This window comes from Telopea speciosissima, chromosome 3 (genome assembly GCF_018873765.1).
Source record: "Telopea speciosissima isolate NSW1024214 ecotype Mountain lineage chromosome 3, Tspe_v1, whole genome shotgun sequence".
Classification (NCBI taxonomy): domain Eukaryota; kingdom Viridiplantae; phylum Streptophyta; class Magnoliopsida; order Proteales; family Proteaceae; genus Telopea; species Telopea speciosissima.
In genome coordinates this window covers 3,290,814-3,311,882 of record NC_057918.1, presented here as the reverse complement: position 1 = coordinate 3,311,882, position 21,069 = coordinate 3,290,814, and the positions used below count along the sequence as shown (strand labels likewise).

General features: G+C 39.3%; 2 protein-coding genes across 3 annotated transcripts; one reads left to right on the top strand and one right to left on the bottom strand.

Annotated features, from left to right (window-relative positions):
* Window positions 1–2,213: 2,213 nt before the first annotated feature.
* Window positions 2,214–10,808, bottom strand: LOC122653771. Of its 2 annotated transcripts, none has more exons than XM_043847708.1 (5): window positions 10,511–10,808; window positions 8,973–9,218; window positions 6,129–6,207; window positions 2,803–2,881; window positions 2,214–2,713 (listed from the first exon to the last, which is right to left on the bottom strand). In XM_043847708.1, the coding sequence occupies exons 1-5, from the start codon at window positions 10,619–10,621 to the stop codon at window positions 2,536–2,538; spliced, it is 693 nt and encodes a 230-aa protein (XP_043703643.1). In that variant the 5' UTR covers window positions 10,622–10,808; the 3' UTR covers window positions 2,214–2,535. The 2 variants fall into 2 exon arrangements, with proteins under 2 accessions (XP_043703643.1, XP_043703644.1); XM_043847709.1 differs by having other exon boundaries at window positions 10,599–10,805.
* Window positions 10,809–15,363: 4,555 nt separating this feature from the next.
* Window positions 15,364–20,823, top strand: LOC122653820 (mitochondrial import receptor subunit TOM20-like). Its single transcript, XM_043847770.1, has 6 exons — window positions 15,364–15,553; window positions 15,632–15,710; window positions 15,789–15,958; window positions 16,060–16,107; window positions 17,484–17,570; window positions 20,507–20,823. Exons 1-6 carry the CDS (start codon window positions 15,455–15,457, stop codon window positions 20,630–20,632), a joined length of 609 nt encoding a protein of 202 aa, XP_043703705.1. The 5' UTR covers window positions 15,364–15,454; the 3' UTR covers window positions 20,633–20,823.
* The last annotated feature ends 246 nt before the right edge of the window (window positions 20,824–21,069 follow it).

The following is a 21,069-nucleotide window of genomic DNA, read 5'->3' as shown; positions in this document are numbered from 1 at the left end:
AAAGGCAATCCATGTCTGTGATCTCGTACCATCTCATCGAATCAACTTATTTCATACTACTTGCATGAACCGCTTGCAATCTGGATTTGGTGAGGGGACGAAGGGAAGAGAACTCTACCAGCTGACTAAGGCAACCAGTCAATCGATGAATTGAGAAAGGACCCGGCTTTCCATTTCATTTTTTTGGTAAAAATGGGGAGGGAACAGATGGGAAGTGTGTCCCCGGTTCTAATCCCTACCCCCCCCCCCCTCTATCTTGGGCTGGGAGATGGGGAGAAACATATTTCTTGGCGGTGGAGACGGGGATTGTAAAGGCATAACTCCAATACCCACGAACTTTGTAGTAATTGTCTTCATCCCTCGGGAGTCTTGTGCAAAGGGATAAACCAAATGCTTTTTCACAACTCTAAGTTATGCATGCAGCTGTCAAGACTAAGCCAAAGTATTGCATAATCGATCTCGAACTAGGGAAGAACCAATGGGAGATCAATTGCAACAAGATCGCATATAGAGACTAATCAATATTGATGAGAAGATTTTATAACATTTTTTTTAATATATGAAAGAAGAAATAAAAGATGAAGGAAAGAAAGAGCAAAGAAGGGATATGACCTGGCTTCACCACCTTGAGTTGCTGCTAAATCACCACAGTAGCATGCATCTCTCAACGAGAACTCAATAGCTAAAAAACCAAAACCTATGGGAGTGCATCTTTTGCATTTATTTATGTAGTTTATACAATCATGTTGGGTAATGACTACAAAAATTTCCTTTCAAGTTTGAAAATTTCACTTCCCTTCCCTTTAATTTCCCTTGTAACCAAATGGAGCTTCAGAAATTCATTCAAAAGGAAAAATGTACCCAGACTATTCTATGACCCGGGGCCCTTATAGCTTGTCAGTGGTTTCAATATGAAGATAAGGACTCACTACTGGGTGGGCTCCATATGGAGACTAAGTTTGACAAAGATCTACATGAGAGAATAATTCCAACCTTATGTATTCTTATCATTTAATTTAACATTCCATTTGAATCTAAATAGTCACCAAAAGTAACAATAGATCAACTAGTTGTAAAATTTTTAAGTTTAAACCTCTTCATGTATAGATCAGCAGGGTCTGATCCTTTCAGAATTGCAAAAATGATACATTATTGGACCAACAACCATGTACAACTGCTTTTCACCTTTTGTATGCTACCATTTTTGTTGGTTGCTTTTCCCCTCCCTGACATTTTCATTCAAGGAAAGTGAATTCCTGTTCAGAATTCTCCCAGATATTCTGTGAATATTCTAGTTCTCAAACAAAATGTCGATAGAGAATGCTACATGCTTGACGCTTTCACTTTTAATTATGCTGCATCTTTTGTTGGCCATAGTATTGCATATCCTCCCTCTCTCATGATATTTCTTCAAGGAAAACAAATAAATATCATCACAACTCCATCACCAACTTCGCTTGAATGAACGTGCAGTCATAACTTAGCAGTCTTACATTCAAATTGTCTCTAGAATTACATTGTATCTTCTATAAAAGGATCTACAGGCTCCAGCTACAAAAAACCCTGAGCCATGGTTCCACCCAATTTTGGACCATACCTTCAATTAAATGAAGTCATCAAGTCTTTTCACTATCTCAATCCTAGTCCCGTTTGGCCTCCCATCAGTCTGAACAAAGTGGCTCCTCGACGTTGCTGGGGTACAGTTTTTGGACTTCTCACCTTGGTTTATGTGACAGGACATTCACTAATCACACAGCTGCATGAGCAGTCATTGGCCTTCGCTACTCATTCTGAGGCATAAGGCATGTGGAGACATATAAAAGCATGAACAGCAAACAAACTGCACCACTCAACAGATTAGAGATGTTTGACACCAATCGACCAACAAATTGTCAATCCCACGATTCCCACTAACTTGCTAACAACTGCTACTAACATAGTCACACTATCTTCAAATTTTTAATATGACTTGATAATTAAGAGGAAAAAAATTAAATTCTTCTGCTCGTATCCAGCAAAAGAAACAGAGGATATTGATTTTACAGATTTGAATTTATTTCTATTCTCACGATGCCTTCAGAAAGCACTGCACAGTAACACATCCAGTTCTGTAAGTAGCACCAGAGATTGCAATTCATGGAACAATAATAATTTCCAATCATTCCCCACATTCTATGATGGACCGGGAGAAGGAACAGAGAGATATTCTGATGGCCTCTAAAATATAGTTAACAATTGAAGTAAACCAAGGAAATTTTCATAGCCAGATCAGTTATACATGGAAGACTAAAGAGTAAAGACAACAAAGACTCTTTAACAGTCAATAAATCCAGGCTGGTTGGTCCAAGACAACACATGCAAGACGCAGTCTGAGCCTTCTCAATTGGGCATCTAAGGCACAGCAAGTTACTAAACTCTGTTTGAAGATTTGATGACATGGTGTGTCTATTTAATGTCAGGGAGATGTGACACAAATTCCACCACATAAGGACAGCTGCCTACCATATGATGCTTCAGAATAAGATCATGCTGGAATCAAATGGTGATTGAAGCCTTGACGCTGCTGTCACTGGGCATATGCCTGACATTGCCTCCCTGTTTTGTATCATCGGCAGATCCCCGTCTAAGCAAGGATTGGGAATCCGACTCTTTCACGTTTACATGTTTCTGTTTAGAAATGATGCTGGACAGATGGTTCTCCAATTCTGTCAGACTGAAACATGTTGAAATATTAAGTGCATAGACAAACACAATGATTTATTCTGAGAAAGGGAAAAGGAAGGAGAACAGTTATTTACTTACAGTTCATATTTACGAAATGCTTCATTTCTCCTAGCTAAAAATTTGTCATTATCTTTCAATTGGTTGCTTGAAGAGCTGCCTGCAAAACAGTAAAATTCAATATTTACATCCTGCAAGCCACAAGAATATGTACACAACAGTAAATGCCAGCATATGAAAGCCACAAAATATAAAACATGCACCCGCCCAAATTGTCAAGATCCTCACAGTAACTCCTTTGAGATAGTATAAGTGATCTTGAGCTAATGTGGTACCTCTTTTTCAAGAACCCAACAGTGCTTACGGACCATAACCATGACCCAGAAATAAGAAAAGAATAAACATGACCCAAAGTATAAAACAGAACCCACAATGAGGCTCCTCTCAAGAAGATACTTAGCTCAAGAATCACCAAAATAATCCCAATCAATAAATTATCAGACCTAAACCCTGCCATGTCATAGCCTTGATTCACCCTCCAGCAGTGTCTTGATCTCCATGAATGAAACTGCTAGAAATAAACAATAGACCCAAAGTATAAAACAGAACCCACAATGAGGCTCCTCTCAAGGAGATACTTAGCTCAAGAATCACCAAAATAATCCCAATCAATAAATTATCAGACCTAAACCCTGCCATGTCATAGCCTTGATTCACCCTCCAGCAGTGTCTTGATCTCCATGAATGAAACTGCTAGAAACAACCAATAGAACCTACAAGGCATAACCTAGGCGACCAGACCTGGACATCATGCCTTTTTGTTTCAATGCTTCAATTTATTTTTTATTATTTATTGTAATATAAAATGGATGTTTTTTTCTAATAATGGATTGTGTATATTGTTTACATATAGTGTCATGCATGGGATCATGCATGTGTATTAAAAACAAATGAAAGAAATAAGAGAGATTCGAAGAGGGAATGACTCTGATGGAGGAACTGAACCCTTCTCTGCTGCATCAGGCTTCTTCCAATGACTGTGATTGCCTCGCTGACCAACAGATTAGTCTCTTTTTTCTTCTTCTTGATGCAGTAGCACTCTCATGGATGGACCGGCTTGACTCAGTTTGGAAACGCATGCTGAGAAGATTCAAGTCCAAGCCCGAGTTTTGATCCAAGGGGTAGTTAGGGGGGTTACTTTTATAGTTTCATTTTACTATTATTTATTCCTGTTGTTAGCTATAGTAGGAGTAGAAAGTTGAGTCCATTTCAAATTCTGTTCGCAAATTACAGTCAGGAGTAGTCTGAGTCCATCAATATCCATGTCATCAATTGATCAAATCGATAGTGTTGAGAGAATTGATTTTTCTTTGGTAGTTTTTCCGTTGAACTGCTGTCTTGCGCATAGTTGTCGGCACCAGAGTAATCGATACTTCTGGTTCTTCTTCATTTTCTCTAGTTCCTTCTTTCCTTTCGTGTGATCTTTTTACTTCTTTTTGTCCATATTCCCTCTTCATTTTTCTTCCTTTCTTCTCATTTTCTTCTTTTTAGTTCTTGTTGATTTTCTTCTAGTACGAGCTACTCTGTCATGGCATTAACTTGGCTTGCCAAAAAGACTTCAATCTCTCTGGATACTACTTTTCCCAACTCCAAACTCTGGTGTTAGAATCACTATCCTAGGGCAACGTGAACCCTAGATAGTTGCCCCTTATACCCTGATACAAGATATTATGCAGCAATCAAAGCTGGGTACTAAGCTGATTTGAGAAGAAGGCTGATGCAGATTCATCATCGAAATGGGCTTATTTCCTTAGAAATAATTCCAGGATTGAGATATATATATGTTGGGCCTTTGATCCCAAGGGTTTTTTATGTAATAGACCATTTTTATGCGCCTAAAGTTGGGGTACATGAGTTGCATACGGGATTAGCCCTATACTTAGTTTATTTTCATGTTTTTAATGTTTTAAATTGAACCGGTCCAAAGCTGGTTTGAACCAGTGGTTCAATTTAAAACATTAAAAACATGAAAATAAACTAAGTATAGGGCTAATCCCGTATGCAACTCATGTACCCCAACTTTAGGCCCATAAAAGTGGCCTATTACAATAAAATAAAATAAAACCCTTGGGATCAAAGGCCCAACATGTATATATCTCAATCCTAAACTTATTTCTAAAGAAATAAGCCCATTTTGATGATGAATCTGCATCAAAGGCGGCCTTGGTTTGAGAAGAATTAAAGATATTATCATGTAAGGTAATCTTAAGCTGATATGGAAGCTTGCTCCAAAGAATAAAAGTATTTGGGCTGTTGATTGGCTCTATTCTAGAATTCTCCGTAATGACTCCATTTGGAGTTTTGGACTGATAGAGTTCCCTATTGGGGCAAGTGATCACTCGGCTAAAATTTGGGAGAATTCCCACTGTAGAAAGTGGCTGAACCGAACGAAGAGCTTCAAAAGAGAAGGATGGAAATCCAGCTTTTGTGAAATAAACTTACCAGTTGATGAAGAAAGCCTTGTTATCTGATTGCTTGACAGTAGAATGACAATGAAGATGTAACGAAGAACCAAACGATCCACCCTGGGTTCCACTGCAAGGTGTCATCGGACACCGATTCCTTCAAATGATTCAGTCAGCCTTCCCACGGCAAGGTGTCAATCGGATCAAACACCGACTCCTTCAGCCTTGATCAAACACAAGACAAATCTTCAATGGAGAAGAAAAGAGCAGCAAAAAGCTTTCATTAATCAAAATGCGTGCCCAATGCTTGCTTCCCTTACAACCTTGTATAAAAAACTCAAAAATAGACTACACTAAAAAGGAAAGGCCTAATCCAATCCTTAATCTGTTAGGTAACCTAAACTGACAAGGAAACTAAAATACTGAAGGAAATAGACTCAAAGCATGGTTGGACTTATAGAGTCCTAATCCAGCCCAACTTACATTGCTTAAAAGCAAATAAAATAAAACTAATTAAATTGAACCACTGGTTGGACCATCTTGGACCCGATTCAATTTAAAAACAAAGGACCTCGAAAATAAAACTAAATATGGAAACTAAACTAACTAATCCTGTATGCAACCTTATTACCCATAGTTTAGGCCCATAAAAGTAGCATATTACATTGAAAACCCATGGGATTAAAGGCCATGTATATAACCCAACCCTAGGATTATTCCCATTAACATAAGCCTCTTTTGGTGATGCACCTGCATCACTATTTGAAATTATCAATGTATGTACGTATATATGTACATATATTCACATAAGTGTGGTGCATAAATGTACAGATTTGTGTCTGTATACTGTATATGTATGAATATCCTAATACTAACAAATGTCAAAGTTGTTAGAAGTTAGAACACCAAACAATCACATATAGAACAGAAAGCAAACCATACATAAAAGAGGAACGGCTGCTGTTGTCACCACATTGTTCTGAACCTTTGCTTGAGATGTTGGGGCTGAAGATTGGATTCCCTATTTGATCAAAGTATATATATATATATATCAAAAGATGAATGTACAAGCAGTGAAAGAATAGCATATTCATGTGAAATAGTGGTTGCATCAGTTATTGTCAAATAAAGTCCAGGTAAAAGTTTCACCCATAACAAAATCCCCACCATACAAGGAAATAAGAGAAGCAGTATAGTGAACTTCAGACAGGTTTGCCCAGTTTTCCTCAGCACAGGCCTAAAAAGCAGAACTAGAATAGAATAATGATTTAAAGTAGGAATTGTGAGTAATAATGGGAGATATCAAAGCAAGAACAACCAAACTGCTGCGAAATTTATAATAATTCCAGAAAATGAAGAATTTCACAAGAGCAATTGTAATCCGTACATCAATCCAGGGCAAGTGTTCGGATCTATTATGACATAGCCCTGAGGTGCTCAACGGACCCTTTTAATCTGGTAAAACCCTTTCCCGACTTCGGCTTGACACAAAAACAATAATTTAAGCAATCTAGTTTATTCATATCACAATGTATTAAGTGCCTAGATCAAGTTACTTCCTATTTTACAAGAAGTGTATTACTATATACTCTCGTGCATTGGAACCATAGTTCTTAATTTCGGTTTCAACAGAAACCGAGGCGAAACGAAACCTTGAGACTATACTGACTAGTACCGAGTTTTGACCAATTTCGATCAGCCCAATTTTGAAAAGTTTTGATTAGTTTTGACCAGTTTTGACCAGCCCATGACGTGTCGAGTTTTGACCAGAAAAACCAGGATTCGGTCAAAACCTGGGAAATCTCGGTTTCAGCCAGGGTCAAAACCAGCATCGAAACCGAGATTTAGAACCTTGATTGGAACCCATGGTTATGGACCCGATCCTTTTCTAGAATACTCACTAGTCAACTCTTAACCCAGTTACTAAAGATTGGGCCTAACACAATTTGACTAAAACCAAAAATAATCATTAAAAAAATTAAAAATAACTAGGCCAGACCAAAATTGAACCAAAATCAGAATCATAAAAGTACCCCCCCCCTCACAACCTAAAACAGATAATATTAAAATAACAAGTAAAACACCAACCTCATATAGCTGCCCCCCATAGGCCATAACCGAACAAGCTCTAATGATTAATGTGGCTGGATGGACCTGATGGTAGTCCCATGTGGGACCCACTTAAGAACCGACATAGAATTTATGTGAAAATTTTATGTGAATCATTCACCAGGCTGCAAAATTTATTCATTACAAGTTGCCTTGGTTCAAGAAGGGTAGGTAACTGCCTCACGGCATTGCATGGTTTTATACTTTTATTTTCCTTCAGAAATAAGTAACAAGATAACATGCGGTGCAATGGCATCACAATGGATGCTTCCCATATGTTATAAGATTGATCATGGCAATATTATAAGTATGGTTAACCAACAAGAAACGTATGCCTTCTTGAAGGGTGAAGTGAATATCACATTCAACATGAAATAGGATTGAATCCAAGCAAGATCCAGGGAAGGACATAAAGTTCTAATAATAGACAAGTTTGTTGATGGATTTCAATAGCGCAGAAAAATTTACGCAGATAATACAGCTGCTACCCAAAGTCATTAGACATTAACAAGTATGTGTATTGTTTGCCAATGAGCTTCCTCTCAGATATTAAACCACTTATGGTCATTCAGTTGCATAGAAATTTTTCTCATCTCAGTTTTCAAGACAAGCCAGCCCATAGGATGAAAATTAAGCAATATGAGGAGTGCAACTACAAAGATATGAAGTCAAGTGAGAATTCTTATCCTATCCTTCCAACTAAGGGTGTCAAACGGTTCGGTTTCGGGTATTCGGTTCGGTTTCGGTTCTTGAGAGTGTGACCCGAAAACCGAGTCGGTTCTAGGACCACCAACCGAATCCGAACCTGCTCGGTTCAGTTCGGTTACGGTTCTAATTCGGTTTCCAAATCCGGTTCCAATTCGGGTCTAATTCGGTTTTGGGTTACGATTCTAATTCGGTTGCACACTTGAAGAGTTGAAGTTGAAGAGTTGAAAAGGAAAACTGAGAAAGGTAAATAGAGAAAACCTGGAAAGTGGAATATGAAAAGTCATTAGGTTAGATGGTTACCAAAAATACAAACAAAATTCATTGAGTTTTTTATTTTCCCCTATGGAAAATGGCATATAAATTTCATTTCGTTGGATAGTTACCAAAATAAACAATGAAAACATAGGAAAGTGGAATATTTAAAGTCATTTGGTTAGATATGGTTACCAAAAAATTTAAAAGATATATGGATTTGGATTAAGTGGTTTATTTGGTTCGGTTTCGATTCAAACCGACGGGTCTTAGCATGACACCGAAACCGAACCGAACCGAACCGAATTAGAATACCATATACCAGAACTGAAACCAAACCGAATTAATTCGGTTCGGCTCAGTTTGGTTTCGGTTTGATTTTGACACCCTTACTTCCAACTTTCTGACATGCCGCAGCCCAAGTTTGGACTTATTCATGTGGAACATAATTTGATTGTCTTCTCTTTTGTTGTATTCTGTATTACAACAACTTAAGGACTGTGTTTCGATCAAGCTACATATGAGATTGCTTCACAATCTTCCTTGGCTGGAAACCAAAGTTCTAGATATAGTATCCTAATCTCATAGCCCAAGTGGAAATTCTGGTGCTGACTAGGTCACAAATTACACAAGCTATAAAATTTCAACATCATCTCTTTGATATCAAACCACAAAAAATAGTGTTCAATGAGATGGGAATCAGATATAAAGTGACACCTGTTTCTCCCGTCTCCTCAACATCTTTAAATGGCATTTTTGAACGTAGTGCATCAAATGATAACGGGAATGTCTTGCATACAACTGCTCCTTCACCTTTAGATTCTTTGATAGCCATTCATCAATTTCTTTAGATTTAACCACCTCCTTTTTTTCCAATGATTCTAACCAGGAATAGACCGGAATCCATTGATCAGTGCGTTGAAACCGGCTTGCCGGAGGCTCAACCTGATTAGCTTCCATTGCCTGCCATAAGAAAAAAAAATGACATTTGAGATAATAACAGAATCTTTCTGAAGGTGAGTAATGAGGATGGTACAGATTTTGCACCAAAAACAAGAATCTGTCGGAATGTACAGAAAAAAAACAAAAAAAAAAGTTCAGAAAAGCAGTGAATGGAAGAAACAGACAAAATACAACAGGAGACATGGTATCATTAAATACATCTATATTGTTTTACCCATCCAAGACTAAATTATCGTTTCTGCTCCAACTTCTTGTTTATATAACTCACCATAATAAAACAACTCCCCTGCTTTTCATCTTTTGATATAACTATTCCTAGTCCCAAACTCCAATCCATTGACATGAAATTACATGCACAATATTAATTCCTCTCCAAATTAAAATTAAAAGAAAAGAAGAGTGGTTTTCAGAAACTTTGATTGCCTTTGTGTTTAGTATCAGCATAAAGGTTCAAAGTCTCTCATTCACAACCTGACAACTTCAGTTAATCCTGGTTTCCAAAATGTTGGTATTCTCGGGGTATCATGGCTTATTCAATTATCCCACATCAACCCCAAAACCCCAACACTTCTAATCTAGAGTTACTGTGTCCCAGTCTAGCATGCCATGTCTATGAGTTTAATTTAGCCATTCCAAGAAGTCACTCTTAATTTTTCTCCAAAACAGCCACTGGCACGGGGAATTAGAAAGAGAGAGATAGAAGGTCCAAGGATTTTCACTATTTAGAACTTAGTGAAGTTCTCAATCAAAAATTCCAGTGTTGCCATGAACATCTAAGCATAAGCAATTTGCTTCCATTGTGGTTGATTGCCAAAGGTTCTCCACATATTAGCAAACTAGATACTAGTACAATAAGCATTTGTGGAAACAGGAGCAAGTATATAAAAAATTTCAAGGACACACAAGGTGTTTTCATTCTGAATTCTAGTCAAGCTCTCGGAACTTAGATTATTGTCAAGAAATGGAAATTAAAGTAATGATTGCAGAACTAGAGTCAGGACTCGGAAGCCACAATTTCTCAAACACATACAAAACGTAGGAAGAAACAATCCCCAGAATACACGAAGGCGTTCTCAAAGTGAATTCCCGTTCAAGCATTCAGAACTTAGGTCTTGGCCAGCAACTGACCACTGAAGTAATCAATGAATACCTCGAAGTCAGAAACCAGAATTTCTCCAACAAAAACAAAGCGTGGGATAGGGAAGACGATCGAATAAGCTAACCTAGTTCAGAACGGAAGAATGATAACAACGAGCAACTGTAATATATATGAAGAGCAATGGCCAACAGACCTGATTTGATTGCGTGAGCTTGCTAATGGATCGAATGCAGTAGAGCTGTAGTCGGGGGCAATAACTTGAGTTGTTGAGGTAGAGTGACCTGGTTAGAAACAACCCAAGCATTCATCTCGTTCGTCCTTCACTTCGATAGCGTAGAGAGCCAACCACGAGCTCTGGTCTCCCATTCTTGAATCTGATGGTCAGAGAAGCTAGGGATGTTCTACGGTCTGGTTTTCTAGGGTTTGGCCATAAATAGGCTTGTGCTTCTCTGGGGCTTCGCGTGGACGAGAAGAGCGTCTATCCCCTGGCGCGCGCGACAGGCGAGACGAAGAAACAAAGAACGTGTTTTCTGCCTGCGTTGAGGCGTAATATTTTAGTTGACAGATTTGCCCATCGCATAAAGCCAAGAATGTAACTGACCGCTCAGCATTGAATTAAGTGCTCAATCGGTTTGGTTCTAATTCTCGGTTCGGTATAGCTTACAGCATGTAACCCCAAACTATATACTTTTGGGTATATTACACATCACCCTCTGGTTTTTCAACAAAACTCAGATCACCCTTTGGTTTTTGAAAAAACTCAAATCATCCCTTCTACAGTAACAGTGTTAGTCTGCTGTTAGTTATTGGTAGGGGTGTCAATGGGTCGGTTCGGTCCAATTTTGGTTTGGATTTTTCGGTTTTGGTGTGACTTTTATAAAAATCGAAACTAATCCAATAAGAAATATTCAGTTTCGGCTCGGTTTCGGTTTCGATTTCGGTGCGATTTGATTTCGTGTCGGTTTCAATTTATGATAATGGGTTGATATCGGTTTGGATTCAGTTCGGTACTGATTTTATATAACTTATAAGGTTCGGTTAGTGCTTATTTTTATTCTCTTTCTCTTTTTAACTACATAAAATATTTCATTAGATCAAAATCTCAAATACAATGCATCTTGCCATCCTATGCCAGTATACCTTATGGATACAATTGGTTAGGTAATCACTCACAAAAGATATGAGAGAAAGTGACAAATAAAGATGATGCCTTACGATTAACAGAATATTTGGCACATACTTACAGAGGAATTGTGAAAGATGTGAAAGATGATACATATAGCACACCTCATAAACTGAACGAATGCAACCATACCTATAATTCCAATTCAGTGGAAACTATGCAACAACTTTCGAAAGAATAACATGTCCGATGTACCCCCTTACCCCAGTCAAAACAAATTGAACCCAACAAACAGTTGGGAGAGGAAACTAACCAATCCATGTGTCAGAATTATGCATATAAACAAAACCCAGTGAGTAAAACTTAATTTCACAGAAAATGGGAACACTGGAGAGCAGAAAATTAAAACTAACTAACCCAGATGTCAAAATATGCTTGAAAATTTGTTTATTATATTGAAATTTTGAAATATGGCTAGCAACTGGGGCCGCAAAGTGCAGAAACAGTTTTCCTTCTCGATCTCCTTCTTTCTTTCTCTCTCAACTTTCAGGGCCAAATGGTGCAAGCTGTGCAACAAACAAATTTAGAAATCAAAGGGAAAACTGAAAACCTAAAAGAACTCAGTGGGAACAACTGAACAAGTTTAAGAGGATGACCTGAGTGTAACTGTGCCGTGATTGTTGAGAGCCTGTGCCGCCGTTGCCGGTGCCGCTGAGAGTTGAGGATGAGGTCCGATGTCTCTGCCGCTAAGGCGCTGAGAGAGAAAGATGAGGTGGTCTTGAGGCTTGAGTGCTGGCGGCACTGAGAGTCAGAGACTATGAGAGTGAAAGGGAAAGAGTGAAAGACGAAAAACGGAAAAAGAGTGAAAGTCGAATAGGCCGATCTCTCATTTTAGGGTATTTGGGTTTTAGTACCGATTTGGGTCGGGTCGGTCGGGTTCAATTGGATGGTTCACCGGTGCACCGTCGGGCTAGTCCGAACAGAAACCAAATGTTACCTAAGTCCACAAACCGAACCCGATCCAATAAGCGATAGGTCCGGTGTGGTCCGGGCTCGTTTGGGCCGGTTTATCGGTTCAGGTTGGGTATTGACACCCCTATTTATTGGTGTGAAATTACTATTTTACCCTTGTACTAAAACATTAGAAGTAAATTTATAATACTACCCTTCAAAATCTATGTTTGGATGTCAAGGGTAGTTTAAGGATTTAAATTTATTTAACTGACTGACATCATCACTTAACAACATAAAACTAACGGTAGGGACTAATTTGTCATATTGTGGTCTAAACCAAGTGGTGATTTGAGATTTTTAAAAAATTAGGGGTTGATATGAGTTTCAAGAGGGTGACTTGTAATTTACCCTATACTTTTTCATAACCTCAAATCAAAAGCAAATCAGTTTTATTCATTTCTTAAGAATGCCTTCTACTAGTCTTTCAAAAAGGTAAGGCATGACAGAAAAAATGAACATAAATACAAAATTTTTTTGGTAAATATAAATACAGGATTCCGTGAGGAGAGTTGATAATTAAAGACAAGGGCGAAAGAGATGACTTTGAAAACTAAAATCTTGGAACTTATGTTTTAGCCTTTTAGGATTTAATATGACTCCAGACTTGTTTCGTTTTATCCGATAGATTTGAAAAAGCATCATCTCGTTTGCCTCGAATTAATTTGTTTTGATTTGAATTGGTTTGATTTAAAATGGGCGTTTTGATTTGAACAACTGACATCCGCTACAGAGTAAACTACTACCTCCCAGGCTTCCTCAACTGTTTCTACCATAAAGACCAACGATAAACAATATAACTCCCACCCCTGAACATAACTTACAAATTTCATTGTATTGTGCTCTCCAAAGAGCAACTCTCAATTCTCAAAACCTCAAAAGGTATTGAGTTGTAATCCCATTTGTTGTTGTTCCAGAGAATCCAATTACAAGAGAACCAGGAACCGAGCATTAATCGGGTGATCATTTTCCATTCATGGGAGCTAGGTGATCATTTTTGCCCCTCACCGTGTTTGAGTGTGGGCGATACACTCCCCCCACATGAAACATTTCTCCTAATAAAGGATAGGGAAGAAAAAATTGAAAGGTAGCATGGTCATTGCACCAGACTCTAGAGGAGCACAAATTGACAACCTTTTTTCCCATGAAAGGCAAAATCCCACCCCTGTTGAAGCTTCCGTGCATGCTTTGCATGGTTGCCACTTTGGGGTAAGGGCCAGTGTGGCCCTTGATTTCCAGGGAACCATCTCCCAACAAAATAATATAGGAAGAACAATGCACGAAACATGGAATACATCTTGAGCACTTGCACACTATCAATTGGTAATGCAATTATCATCACGTGGGCTCTATGTGAATGATACTTTTGTCATGACCAATATGGTGTGGAATAGGGCTGCAACAGGGTCGGGTTGGGCTGGGCTTTATAGAACCCTAGCCCAACCCTAAGTCCCCTTAGATGGGCCCAAGTCCGACCTGACCCTGACTCAGGGCCTGAAAAATCCAACCCTGACCCGCCCTCAGGGTCGGGTTGGGCCGACCCTAATTGGCCCTGATCATGGGGAGGGGGAAAGAAATGCATGGGTTGAAATGGGCTGGGAAGAATTTATTAATTTTACATAAAATAACAATATAATAAATTATATTATAACACTTATTGTCTTCATATATAGTATATTATATAAAAAAATGTGGGTGATATTTAAAGTTCATAATGTATAATTTATATCAATATATATTTATAGTATAACTTAAATCAGGGTCGGGCCGGGCCAGGCCAAGCTTAGCTCGAGGCCTCAACCTTAACCCGACCCGACCCTAACTCAGGGCCAGAAGTTTCCAGCCCTGACCCACCCTCAGGGCCAAATATCTCAGCCCAGACCCTGTTCGGGCTCAGGGCGGGCCAGGGCGGGTTCGGGCCAGCAGGGCCAAACTTGCACCCCTAGTGTGGAAGATTACCCTACACTAACGATATCAAGATTTTAGATTTTAGTTATCAATATTGGTATCCATATCGATCTCAGATAATATTGATACCAAAACTTAACGGTTGAATCAATCTGTATTAGTCCAATATGACTGGTTTGAGACATTTTTTGAGATCGGTCACTACATGAATCGTTATCGTCTACGGTTCCCTGACCGGTGCGGTTCCCTAGTGCCTCTCATAAGGGGGGTTGGGACCCACCCGAGACACTTGACAGAACACTCTGCCCGAGTGGGGTCCACCCTCCTCTTGTGAGAGGCACTAAGGAACCGCACCGGTCAGGGAACCACATACGATAAAAATTCATCACTACATTGGCTCAATTTTGGATCCCCTACTATGTGCTGCCCTGTCTTGTCACCGTGCTTCCTCACACAGGCAGCTCACAATGACCGCCCTACTCACTGCCTGAGCGCCTTGTCTGGGTGGATATGGCGGTCAATGCGCACCTACCTGTGTGAGGAAGCATGACAGCAGGACCGGCACCGCATACTAGAGGTTCAGAATCCATATTGGTTACTATTGAAAAATAATAAAAAATCAAAAACATTATTCAAAAAACAACCTTCGATAATGATACCTTAAACCATGAGCCGCATGGAAACCAAAACAACTCCAAGGCTACGTTTGGAAGCCAAGAAAATAAAAAGAAAAGATATTTTATAAACTTTTTTCTTTTCTTGGCTTCCAAACATAGCCAAAGGAAGACGTCAATGGAGGGGCATAAACGCTTCGAATAGAAAGAGGACACGTATCCACAAAAAGTTACCCAATGTGGTTTCATATTTGCCCATAAACGTTTCGAATAGAAAGAGGACACGTATCCACAAAAAGTTACCCAATGTGGTTTCATATTTGACACGTATATGTACTGCGTATAAACCTTCTTCCCGGGCTTTGTATTGGTTTCATAGGACGGCGCGATAAGTGTAGCGGCAAGCCCTAGCGAGAGTTGAGGAAGCTCGAGTAGGGCTGCAAGCCTGCAATAGTTCCGATCAGAGACATTGTCTGTAGAGATGGATATGCCTCAGAACGATTTCGATCGACTTCTGTTATTTGAGCATGCCCGAAAGAATGCTGAGGCGAACTATGTCAAGGACCCTCTCAATGCAGATGTTCGTATCACCTTCTCTTATCAATTCGTTCTCTGTTCACTCATTTAATTTAGGGTTTTTGTTGCTTGATTGGCGCAGAACCTCACGAGATGGGGAGGAGCGCTTCTTGAGTTGTCCCAGTTCCAAAGTGTTTCGGATTCGAAGAAGATGATAAATGGTATTATTTCTAATCATGTCAGGATTTTCAATGGGATAAGGCGTATTTAATGTACTTATATTACACTATTTTTTGTAGACGCGATTTCGAAGTTGGAGGAGGCAATGTTAATCGATCCAAAGAAGCACGACACCCTTTGGTGCTTAGGAAATGCTTACACTTCCCAGGCTTTTCTGACTCCGGAGCATGACGTTGCAATGATTTCATTTGATAAAGCGTCTCAGTATTTCCAGCAAGCAATAGATGAAGTACTTGTGCTATCTTACGTTTTTCAATTTATGGGTCTATTCCGCACTGTAGTTTTTGTTCACGCACTAGAGAGGATTCGATAACGTTTTCTATCTTGTAGGATCCAGGGAACGAGCTTTACCTCAAGTCTTTAGAAATGACCGCAAAGGTACGTATTCTATCTTATTTTGGTTTTCGTTAACTGTTCTTACTTGTCATTGATATTTTGAGTCTTGTCACGTATGCCACCCCCACCCACCCCCACACACACCCCTCACTCCAGTTCCAGTCTTAAACTTTAATCTTACTATCATTCTTATGCCACCCCCCAACCCTCCCTGTGTTTCCTCCTCTCTACGGAACTGTAGTCTATATCTAGCGTCTTATGGTTGCTTGAAACCTTTTGTGGGAAGATATGTTTCAGGAATTCCAACTCTCAGGAAAAAGATATCCCCTATCCTTTTTTAATATGTTTGGGTGAATATTTTTCCCATGTGTAGATATACGATTTATTAGATCGCAGTCTCTTGAACATTTCCAAATTCCAAACGAATATAGGGGGGCATGTTGGGATGTTGATAGAACAATTCTGATGCTCCCAGGAAAGGCGAGCTTTGATGGGAATATTATGAATACTAGAAAGTGTTCCAGGGATGTTATCAAACATAAAGGGCGTATGTACTGAGTGCATGAGGCTCCCGCCACTCCGGGGTGTGGGGATGGTCATCATGTACGCAGCCTTACCCTCACTTCATGGAGAGGCTGTTTCCCGACTCGAACCTGCAACCACTAGGTCGCAATGGAGCTTACCGTTACGCCAAGGTTTGCCCTCTGTTAGCCAAATGAATGTGGGGATTTTTCATTGGTGCCTCAGGCTTTGGGCATAAGGTGATCATGTCTAAGCGTGGTTTGGCATATAAGGTTGCAATTTTAAGTCCTATAGTAGACTCACTGTATTCTGCTATTTTTATGTACTAAATTACTAATGTTCAATCCTGGTTCTCCCTCTCTCTCTCTGTGATGCACAAATACACAAGCACAACAACATACATGGGCTTTTGGTCCTGTATGTTATTGTGAGTTTTGATATTTTTTTTTTTGGGGGGGGTTTTGTCTGGTTGTAAGTGAAGTGAAGGGAAGTAAAATGACATTGAAAAAAAGGTTAAAGTGGAAAAGTTTCTCATCATTACCTACAGTTATTTTGTAATTGATTTTCAACCGAACTCCTTTGATTTGAATAAGAATATTTAATACAGAAAAACGAAATATTTTGAAAAGTTCAATTATCATACGTGGTAAGATTTTAGGTTATTTATACAATCATGATTACAAAAGTTTCAATTTAATTTCATTTCCCTTCATTTACCTTATAACCCGACGGAGTCTATACTTGTTCACTTTTGCCAGTTTTTTATGAATAAGTGATGGGTCTTAGTTTGATGTGTTTTTTCATGTGTAAGCCAGCCTCCTATATTTTTTCTTCATTCATTTGAATTAATATTTTGGTCGCCACCATTGTAGTTATCATTGCCCATGTGTCTTTAGGCCCCAGAATTGCATATGGAGATCCATAAGCACGGGCTTGCTCAGCAGTCTGTTGGGGGAGGATCTTCGACTTCTTCAAATGTGAAGGTAAATTTTGCACTAATCCTTTGCCTGGGTTGTTATGTTATTCATATCCTGTGATAAGGGTTCCTTGTCTTTTGTCATTAACTCTGATACTAGTAAGATTTATGCTGAAAATAGACACTGATTCCCTTAACTATGTATTGTTATCATTGTGGCTCTTACAAGTTATATCGCAGCCCCAATCCATCCTCTTTTCCATCTGAAATTTGAAAGGGTTTAGTAATAACCTGGGTTAGCCCTTCCCCTACCTGTGCACATAATGGAATGCTGATAAGTGAACAAAATTAAGCTCAGGTTTAGGAACCAGCGATATCACCACATGGGCTTGTTCTAGAGTGCTTTAGGTGGATCTGTGAGAACCCAGCCTTACGATGGGCTCCCTACAAATGGCAATATGGCATCAGCGCATCAATGTTGTGGATACTAAGAGAAGGTAGGTGTAAGGGAACCAGGGTTTCCCTAATAGGTTAAAGGGACTGGGGCTTCTCTAAGAGAAGTCGTGGTTGAGAGGGAAAGCTCCTCTTTTTCCTCCCTTTTTTAGTAGACCATTTATTTTCTAGCAGCATGGAGCTTGTGGGAGATATAGAAGGCACATCTGTCTTCTCTTCTATGCAAAATTTAATACTCTCTTGTGCATTTGTTTTTTTTTGTTTGTTTTTGGAACCTCTCTCTTTGCTAGCCAGCTAAATACCCAAATGGTAAATGTTTCACAAAGGTGAGTGGACACTGAAAAATGAACCTTGACCTCCTCCTCTGATGGCTCCGTTTGTTTTGGCGTAATTCCTTGGTAAATTTTATTTCGTAAATGTAAAATTTTATATGTTGCAAAATTTTTCTATGCTTTTTTTATAAAAAAAAAAAAACATTGGAACACTTTTCAACATGTAAAATTTTACATGACAATTTTTTTTAAGTGAAAATTTGAAAATTTTTAAGGTAAAATTTTACGCTGAAACAAACAGAGCCGATATAACAGAATAGGGGAAAGTCAGGACAAATTTGAAAGCTTCAAATAGTCCCAGAACAGGATCTTAAACCAGGGAATGAATCACACTGAAGAGATACTCAGGCTGTGGTAAAGGTTGACGGAAAAGGGTATGAAACAGAACAGGGGAAAGTCAGGTTGTAGGCAGCAGTTTAGGGACTGGGAATAGGACAGGGATGTAGAGGTATAAGTCTGAAACAAAGTAGGGGTTAATGCAAAGGCCTCTATGCAATCAGTAGGTTCAAGTCTTATGATTTCTATATACAATTGGAGTCCTGCTACATTCACCTGTTGAACTGTCAGATATACCTAAAAAGTCAAGGTTCAAGTAAAATGTGAGTTCTACATGCAAGGGGTATGGCAGAAGGTCTTATTCATAGATAAGCTCCTCTGTAATGGAGATCCAAAACCACCGTGTCCTCTGCAAGCAGGTGGGAGAGGTAGTAGGTCCTCTTCTTCAATGCTGCACTTTCTCCGAATTTAGGTTGTTCTTCCTCTAGAAGTTTGGGATTTCAGACCTAGTGGCAGAAGGGAGTTCTTATAGCTGCAGCCCCGAAGGAAAGTGTCTTCAGACAATGCTTCCTTCTACAATCTTGTCTAGTGGCAGATGGAGGGGGGGGGGGGTTTCACATAGCTGTTGTCCTAATGTGAAGTGACTTTGGGCCATGCATCCTTTTGCAATCATGGTAGTTTCTGAGGAAAGAAACTTAGAAACATCCTATTCCAAAGAGTGTTATGGAGGACCATTGTCCAGAGTTGCTGTTATCTACTGTTTTAGCTTCTGACTGCGAGAAGGGGCGGCAGGTATGGTTATGTTTGCATTGGGCATGAGATGGCAGCGGGTTTGTAATTCTTAACAGTCCTTGGGTACAGGCTGTACCGTACTTTATTGATTCTGGATGGTGGGTATTTGCACCTCTGTATTATTTGTCCTATGCTATTGTAAGTAAAGTAACCATTTATGATGGAGGAAGCTCAGTCTCTTTATATTATGAAATACCGTTAATAAATGTTTAAAGCAATTAAGATGTGCTGTTACTCTAAGTTTGTTGAGGACTGAGTTAACTTATTTTTCTGATGAGGGAGATGCTTTATTAATGTGGATGCTAGAGAGTGAAAGTTGTACTTTTGAGTTTCTTACAGAAGGCTTAGAAAAACAATAAATAAAAGATTTTGCATGAAGTTGGGATAGTCTGCTGCGGGGCTTGATTGGTGGGGATGGGTTCTGGATTTTTCAGTTGGTTAGCATGGGTTCTCATTCTGTAAACCTGTGATGGGTTGCGGTGGGTCTGGATTTAGGGGAATCACGATGGCATTGGAGTAGGGTGTGGCGAAACCCGTTTTGCCGGCTCGGCACTTGCTTGTTTGTGTTGTATCATGTATGTAGCTGTTCCTATGTCTTAGAACTTGCTTGTTTGTGTCCTATGTTGCTATGTGAGCACCACTCATGCATGTTTATCTTCATTTTCTTCACTAAAAATAGTAGTGAGTTTTAATCTTCTTAATGATTTGTTGAATGTATCTGAAGACCGAAGAGCATGGCATCTGGGGAAGGTGTACTAGTTTACTTGTGAATAGGTTGATATAGTTCATTATGCTTCCCGTTTGTATATCTTTTTAGTTTGGAAAGTTGAACGTTACAATTTGATAGTAGCATTTATCCATGAGGCACTTGAGGGCCCCCAATACAAACGCAGTGGGGGCCGTGGAGCTAGTACTAGTAAGAAGCCTAAATGTAACCCTCTGCTACCCTTGTGTTGGTTGACCCACAAGCTCCTGTGTGAGAAACACATGGGTGATCCAAAACCCTGGACCTTTTTCTTACTCATCTAGTATATCAACATTGATGTGGCTACTACTTTTCTGCAGTAAGGAATGTCCGCTAACCCTTGTCATTTTTGCACCTGGTTTCTGGGTGAGCTGAAAGTTGCGAGAAATGATTCTTTTGTTTCAGGGGTCAAAGAAGAAGAAAGGCAGTGACCTCAAGTATGACATATTTGGATGGATAATCCTCGCTGTTGGTATTGTCACTTGGATAGGAATGGCGAAGTCCCATGTTCCTCCACCTCCTCCCAGATAAGAACATTAAATTATCCATCCTTGAGGTAAGATGCCTAATCTGAATTTTCTGTTGCGAGGTTCGACTTTGGCAGAAGGTTCTCAAGTTATGGAAATAGAGCAACAGGTGGCCCAATAGCCGTATGTTGGTTTTGATTAAGTATTGTTATACCAGTTTGGAGGTCATTGTTGATTTTGGTCAAGTATTGTTATACCTGTTCTGAGCAACATATTTTTGGATCAATATGTACTAGTTGAGTGCCATTTGTGCGGCAATGTTTTTTAATTTGAATTTGTTATGCCATGTTTTTTTCCTGTTATCATAAGGCATAGAAGTATTGACTTGAGTAATTCTAAAATGCCGTTATGATTTGTTAAGGATTTGTATCCTATGTATCCCTCCAAAATCTTTTTCCTTGAAAAGAAAGCCCAATACTTGATGCCAGTGGGAACTTATTC